This window comes from Ananas comosus, linkage group 24 (assembly GCF_001540865.1).
Source record: "Ananas comosus cultivar F153 linkage group 24, ASM154086v1, whole genome shotgun sequence".
NCBI lineage: Eukaryota > Viridiplantae > Streptophyta > Magnoliopsida > Poales > Bromeliaceae > Ananas > Ananas comosus.
Genome location: NC_033644.1, coordinates 2231452 through 2239318, shown reverse-complemented (window position 1 = coordinate 2239318; position 7867 = coordinate 2231452). Strand labels below are relative to the sequence as shown.

The 7867-nt window shown below is 45.5% G+C and overlaps 1 protein-coding gene across 2 annotated transcripts; it reads left to right on the top strand.

Annotated features, from left to right (window-relative positions):
* LOC109728642 (septin and tuftelin-interacting protein 1 homolog 1) lies at nt 2782-6904 on the top strand. Of its 2 annotated transcripts, none has more exons than XM_020259101.1 (2): nt 2782-5484; nt 6497-6904. In XM_020259101.1, exon 1 carries the CDS (start codon nt 2896-2898, stop codon nt 5479-5481), a length of 2586 nt encoding a protein of 861 aa, XP_020114690.1. In that variant the 5' UTR covers nt 2782-2895; the 3' UTR covers nt 5482-5484; nt 6497-6904. The 2 variants fall into 2 exon arrangements, with proteins under 2 accessions (XP_020114690.1, XP_020114689.1); XM_020259100.1 differs by having other exon boundaries at nt 6103-6904.

Below are 7867 nucleotides of genomic sequence, written 5' to 3'. Positions count from 1 at the left end.
CTTCTTGAACCGACTGTTCTTCTAGCAAGGATTTCTCCTTGCCTTTGCTTTGATTTTTATATCGGCTCCATTGCAGCCGATCGTCCTCACTTTTCTTCTGAAATTGCTCGTATTGGGCAACTCGAACACCTAGATCAAATAGGTTAGAAAAATACTTATCTTCAAAATGGTCTTTTATCTTAAAATGTAGACCATTTAACGTCATTTTGGCGAACTCTGATTCCGGCATTCTCATAAAGCACCGGATTTTGGCTATTTTGAAACGGTCCAAATACTCTTCGACCGTTTCACCTGACATTTGTCGGTACAAAGCCAAGTCGGCGACCGATAATTGTGGCTCCGATCTATAGAATCGCTCATGAAATTTTCTTTCCAATTCGTCCCAATCTTGGACGGAATTGGTTGATAAACTTGTATACCAAATAAACGCCGTTTTAGTTAACGACGTATTAAATAATCGAAGTTTCAAAAATGAGTCAGCGGCCGCTTCTCTACATTGGGACGTGAACCGGGCTATATGCTCGACCGTATTCTCGGTCTCATCGCCCAAGAACTTGTCAAACTTCGGCATTTTCCAGTTTGCCGGATACGGATGCTCTGTATATATATTTGCTGGATACGAGGATCGAAAAACAGGCCGCATAGCCGGCCTGGCCCCTACTCCGAAGGTATTCCGAATGACTTCCTCAATCTGAGCATACAGCGAAGCTTGTGCTTGAGCCGAATTTGGCCCTTGAGGAACTCCAGAATTCTGTATTGCAGGGTTCGCTCCTTGCATATCATTAGGGGCCTGCCCCCCAGCTCTAGCCCCTACATTTTGGGGCTGGTATGTTGCCATCGGCGGAGGTGGTGGCAATCCCCATGTAATTTCTGGCTGTTGACCGGTATTAACGACGGCCGGTCTGTAAGCCGCTTGGAATGGTGCCCCCTGGTATTGGGCCTGTCCATTTACCGGTGTCGCAGAATTTTGCAACACTGGTGTCATCATAGGCCTTTGTAAGCCTGTCATTGGTTGCTCATTTCGAGTCAATAATTGCCATATTCGTGCAATATTTTCATTATAAGCCGTGATAGCGGCCAGCACCGCGTCTAGTCGAGCGGTACTTTGATGGATATTTTGATCTAAAGTTTGCAGGACTCGGCTCATCTGGCCGAGTGCCTGAGTTAGACTCGGCTCTTGATGAGCCGATTGTCCACTAATTTCTCCTTCAACTGGCAAAACTGCTTGACATTCGCCAGCATTGTCTGAATCACTAGGTTGATCACTCCCAGAATTTCTAGGAACAACCCTATTACGTAGATCATCAGCCATAATTTATATAAAATATAAATTTACCTAAAAATGTGTCCCATCGGGAGTGCCAAAAAATTGTTGCGTGCCTAATGTCCCGACCCTTGACCCGGTCAATAATTCTCCTCGGGAAGAACGTCGGGGTGTGAGACGGCTGCGGAGTATGACCCTCGAAGTATGCACCCACAGAGGATCAAGCGATTAGGCCGATGAGGGATCGAATCAGCCGGGTTCGAAAACCTTTGCAGTAGAGTCGCTTCGGCAGGATGAGCCGAATAGAGAGGGGAAGCCCGGAACTCGACTAAGAAACGAGCCGAATGGCCAGACAGACTTGTGATCTGATCGGCAGGAAGAGCCGAAGGTGACTTTCTATTGAAATGCGTAGGGAAAAAGTACACAAACAAGGGAGTGATGCCCGTAGGGCAGGTAGACTCCGAGTATGCTAAATTACAAGAACTACTCCTAGAGAAAGCGGTAAATGTGAGAATAGAAAAATACAGAAAATAAAGGTAGTCTTTTGTGCGCAGGGGCGAAGACCCTTATTGCAGGCTTCAAAGTTACTATTTATAGCCCACATTATTAATTGGTTGAAAGTAGTTGGGGGGGAGTGGTTGTAACCATGATCATGGAAATTACGCTAACTCCTCATGGAAGTTACGCTCCAATCTTCAACCGTTCCCGCCTTCTTGTCCTTTAGGCGCCTTATTGCCGACTACTGGTGTACCACGTGTCTTTATTGGCTCATACGTGGGTTAGGTCGGCTCAATTTTGGTATCAACAGTTTTTTTTTTCTTCATATTATTACTATGCTGATCCATTTAGTTGATTTGAAACCTACCTTGTTAATCACAAGTAACGGCATGCATGTAATAGTTATTGACCCAAATTTAGGGGTGTCAACGAGCTGAACATGAGCGAGTTAGGGCCGACTCGTTAAAGTATCGAGCTGAAAAATCAACTCGTGTTTGACTCGTTAATAAACGAGCCAAACACAAGTTGGCCAACGAATAATAAGTTAAACAAATTATATTTGATATATATAAAAAATAAATTTATAAAATTTTACTCATTGAACTTTGATCTAATGGTTGAAACTTTACATATAAATGAGTCTTTTTATAATTGAGCTCATCTTTATATTTTATTTGCTAAAAATCAAATAATAAATATTATATATATATATATATATATATTTATTTATTTAAATATAAAATAAATAAATTATATAAATATAAAATATATGTATTCGAGCGGTGATCAAATCGAACACGAACGAGCTGATCCCAGCGCGTGTTCGGCTCGTTATTAAATGAGTTGAAAAATTCAACTCGTGTTCGGCTCGTTTACTAAACAAACGATTCGATTTCACGCTCATTACTCGTTTCGAGCCGAACACCAGCCGATTCTCGTGAACAGCGAGCTGAATTGTCACCCCTACCCAAATTCATGTAATCTAATTAAGTGTATGTCGGCTGCCCGACCGAGCCCAACCCGCTCCGATAAACAAAAGAAATCGCGCGAGCCGCACCCTTTGTCGTTTTCGTCTTGGACTCGGAGAAAACCGCGTCCCCGTCGAAACCCTAGATCTCCTTCCCGACGCCGCCATGGAGGACGACGAGTACCAGGGCATGGAGCGCTTCGACATGGAGAACGACTTCGAGGGGGGGCGCTGGATCGGCGGCGAGTTCTACTACTCGCGCCGCAGGGACCGCCCCGTCCAGTCCAAGGACGACGCCATCCTCGGCGTCTTCGCCGCGGGCTCCAGCGACTCCGACTCCGACTCCGGCGGCGGCCGCCGCCGCTCCCGGAAGCGCCGCCGCGGCGACGTGATCGGCTCCAAGGGGGACCTCACCAAGCCCGTGCACTTCGTCTCCACCGGCACCGTCATGCCCAGCCAGGAGATCGACCGCAGCGCCGACGACGACCCCGACCCCGCCGACGAAAACCCTAACCCTAGCCAGGGCCTCGGCTTCGGCCTAGGGTTCCGCCCCGATCCCGAGAAGAAGAAGGCCCCCGCGGGGCGCGCCGACGAGGACGAGGACGAGGACGACGACGACGAAGAATCTTTCCTTCCCACCGCGTTTGGGCGTAAGATCAAGGAAGGGGCGGAGCAGAGGAAGAAGGAGAGGGAGAGGGAGAGGGAGAAGGAGAGGGAGCGATCCAACTCCGCGAAGAAACCCTCGGGGAGGAGAGACGTCGCGGGCGCTCAAGAGATGGCTAGGTTCGAGAGCCACACGAAGGGCATCGGAATGAAGCTCATGAAGATGATGGGTTACAAAGAAGGGACCGGTTTGGGAAAGAACGAGCAGGGCATCGTCGCCCCGATCGAAGCCAAGCTCCGGCCCAAGAACATGGGCATGGGATTCAACGACTACAAAGAGGCCAAATTACCCGTCCTCGAAGCGCCTTCTACGCAGGAGAAGGCCGCCGCGTCGGCATCCGACGGCCGGTCGAGGGAGAAGCTGTGGTTGAAGCAGAAGCAGGGGAGGAAGAAAGCCGAGGTCTTGACCAAGGACGAGTTGCTCGCCAGGAAGCAGGAGCAGAGCGTTGAGGTCGTCCAGAAGGTGCTCGATATGAGGGGCCCCCAAGTCAAGGTCTTGGCGAGTCTGGAGCATTTGAACGTCGAGGAGCAGATGCTGGAGAACGAAGTGCCGATGCCGGAGCTTCAGTACAACGTGAGGCTGATCGTCGACACGACGGAAGTCGACATACAGAAGCTCGATAGGGATCTGAGGAGGGAAAGGGAGAAGGTAGTGATCCTGACGAAGGAGAAAGAGAAGATTGTGAGAGAGGAAGCGAGACAGAGGCAGCAGTTACAGGTCTTGGAGAGTATCGCCGATGCCCTCCAGCGCGTGAGAGAGGCGAATTCCTCGGGGGACTTGACTCTGGATTCGCTGTTGAGGACCTTCGCTGACCTAAAAGAGAAGTTTGGCGAGGACTACAAGCTGTGCAGTTTATCATCGATCGCCTGTGCTTTCGCCTACCCGTTATTGATTCGCGTGTTCCAAGGCTGGGAGCCGTTGCAGAATCCGTTACACGGGTTGAAGCTCATGTCTTCGTGGAGGGATTTGCTGCAGGGAGATCAACCCGACGGTCTGTTCGCCGTCTCCCCGTACGCGCAGCTGGTCAGCGAGGTCGTCTTGCCAGCTGTTAGGATATCGGGGACGAACACGTGGCAGGCGCGGGACCCGGAGCCCATGCTTCGTTTCTTGGAAACGTGGGACAGATTGCTGCCTCCCGTTGTTCTTCATTCCATTCTAGAGAATGTGGTTATGCCGAAGCTCTCCGCCGCGGTCGATTCATGGGACCCGCGCCGTGAGACCGTCCCGATTCACGCGTGGGTTCATCCCTGGCTCCCCTTACTCGGTCAGAGGTTGGAGACTCTCTATCACACGATTCGGTACAAGCTCGGTAGCGTTCTTCATGCCTGGCACGCAAGCGATGCGTCTGCCTACGCTATCCTCTCTCCGTGGAAGGACGTCTTTGATGCGGCTAGTTGGGAGGATCTTATGGTGCGCCACATCATCCCGAAGCTCAAAATGGCCCTGCAAGAGTTTCAGATAAACCCGGCCGATCAGAAGCTCGACCAGTTCAACTGGGTGATGATGTGGGCGTCGGCTATCCCGACCCACCACATGGTCCACTTGCTGGAGGTCGACTTCTTCAGCAAGTGGCAGCAGGTCTTGTACCATTGGCTCTGCTCGAACCCCGATCCCGGCGAAATCCTGCAGTGGTATCTGGGATGGAAGGGGCTCTTCCCGCCTGAATTGCTCGCCAACGAGCGGATTCGTGAGATACTAAATTCTGGGCTCGGCATGATGGGTCACGCTGCAGATGATTCGCAGTCGGTTCAACCGGGGGCTAGAGAGAATGTTAGCTTCCTAAGAGCAACCGAAAAGAGACAATTTGAGGTTCAGCAACAAGCGGCACAGTTTTCTAGCGCTGGCACGCCGGAAATGAGCTTCAAGGAGATGGTACAGGCGTACGCTATGGAAACGGGGGTGCTATTTATGCCTAGAGTTGGTAAATTCTACAATGGTCTTCCGGTGTATGAATTTGGGGGCGTAAGCGTTTGTATAGATTCCGTGAAGAAGCGGCTATATGCGCAAGTGCAAGAGGGGGCTGAGGTGTGGACCGCAGTGAGCATGATGGAGTTGATGGAAATGAATCGCGGTGCCAGACCCCGTTGAGAGGTCGTCTTTTTTTTTTTCTTCTTCCCTGGCTGTATATTGTTTTTGTCTTGTATTAGCATCTCTAATTTTGATGTTTCTTTGCAATGCTAACTGCACATTTGCTTTGGACAGAGACACTGATTTTTTGTGGACTCATGTAGCTGAGCACCCTTGAGTGAACTTTACTTGGAATTTACTTTCTGCGAAAATCGATAGTTTTTATAAAGGACTTAATTTAATCCCTTTTCTCTTCAAATGCCGCCTTATAGTATTTGCCATATTTAAGGGATTTGACCTTTGTATTTTCATTTTGTAATACCTATGTTTGATATTAATTTGTCTCCACATTATCATTTCTCTGGTTCTACTGGTTATGCGTTGGTCGTAGGTAAACATTTGTCTTATGTGTGCCCTTTTAGCAGCAATTGATGGGAAAGATTGTCGTGAGATATACTTGGGCGATTCCTATTCTCAAATCCGTCCCCGTCCGAAAAAAACAAAATGTAGTTTTAGCAAGCTATTGTTCCGTGTTTGTATGAATAATGAATCATTGTTATGCTTATCCTCTCATATTTTCCCCCTTTTTTGGTGTAAATTTTATCAAATTATATAGATTTATGAATCATTTTGACATGCCAGATATGAGGAAGCTCCTGCTCATCTCCTTGTCACGAACGCACAAAAGAGAAGGAACAAAGATGCTCATCTCATTGTCACACACAGAAAAAGAAGGAACAAAGGGATTTGAGATTGCGGAGTTTATTTCGCAACTAAGTAAATCCAACCCAACAGTAGAAAATGGCGCGGGTGAGGTTGTTAAGTTCCAAGGTGCCACCATTGAAGAAAGGAAGAATTTGTTAACAGAGACAAACACACTCTTCCGGATGGGTCTCAATGTGTTGCTCATTACATAAAACGTCGAATATATTTGCTTGGAGGAAAAATTGTTCAGACGTTTGTCGTATAGTTTTAAGTATTGAATCTTATATCCTTCTGTTCGAGCGTGCTGACAGATACTGGTTTATCTTCGCAGGGAAAGTTGGGTCCAGATGAGTACAGCTACGATGTGACTTGCGTGAATTGCCGGCTGTAGGTGTAGCCCTAATTCGGAACTCGTTTAGGATTCAAATGGTCTACAATTGGAGACCATTACATGGGCAATATCAGTTTATATGTATTGAGCATCTGTCCCTCTCATACAGTGTAAATGAAAGTTTCAGCAATGTGATTAGTGAAGATGGTGCTTGCTTTCCTCATGGAAATGACCATTTAATTATACGAAAAGCTTCAGATTATCCTATTGTGTAGCCTGAAATTACTCTGCTGCTTGATGGTTTGAATTGTAATGATAATCTCTGTGAAACTGCATGGGGCGCTTGTATGCGAAATTATTATATTATCTGATTCTTTCTGGTTATAGTTTATGTATTAATTTTGGATTCGAACCGAGCCTTGAAATAATTATTATCTAATTAGTACTGAATTATATGTTCATCTTTTTATTGGTTTGTGTAATTCTTGCAAAAAAAAGGGTGAAAGAATGATGTTTGGAGTGTTGTTCTGAGTTTGCAGGTGATGCTCCATTTCTCTGTAAAATCAAACAAAACCTGGTTTCTGACAATTCTGAATCATCCGCTATCGATTTGCAGAATCTGATTACAAATTCTTTTCATGTTTTCAGGATGAACTTCAAAAAATGCCCCTTATGATATAATGCAGTTTCACGGGGGAGACTTATCCTTCAGTAATCTCAGTACAATTTAGGGGCTGTTTGGTTCAGAGTTGGTAATATTTTTAAAATATTGTATATTTTATATTTGGAGTGGTAAGCTTGTTACTAATTTATCAAGCAACTTAGGTTGAGAGTTTGTTAGGAATTAGTATAATCTTACTATGTATTACTAGTGATTTCCATCTAAGCATGAAAATGAAGGTATCTCCTACCTCCTGATAATATAATATTTCTATCACCTAAGAATCTATAATAATTTAACTACACTAACACTTTTTATTACTATCTAACTGGAGTTGAATGGTGATGATTTGATTTTTTTTTTTTAATACAAAATATGAAGGATTATCGAAATATTATAAACTGTGAATCAAACAGACCCTAAGTAACTACACAAGCGAAATCACATAAAGCATATGAAAATATATTGCAAAATAAGGACTGTTAATGAAGTTTTTCTCTTTCTTTTTATTTTCTTAATCTTTGCTTTCGTTTTTTCATCACGCTTATATAATACAGTTTCATCACTTCGTATAATGCCCATATATCTTAAAAAAGGAAAAAAAAAAAAAAAAAAAAAAACTACAATCCCATTATTCTACTCTAATCCATACTTTCCATCTCCATATTCCACTTTAGAATAACTTCAGAATAACACGTCATAACATATCT

Excerpts from the sequence above, each read along its gene's own strand:
- LOC109728642 (XM_020259101.1), top strand. The coding sequence starts at position 2,896 with ATGGAGGACGACGAGTACCAGGGCATGGAGCGCTTCGACATGGAGAAC.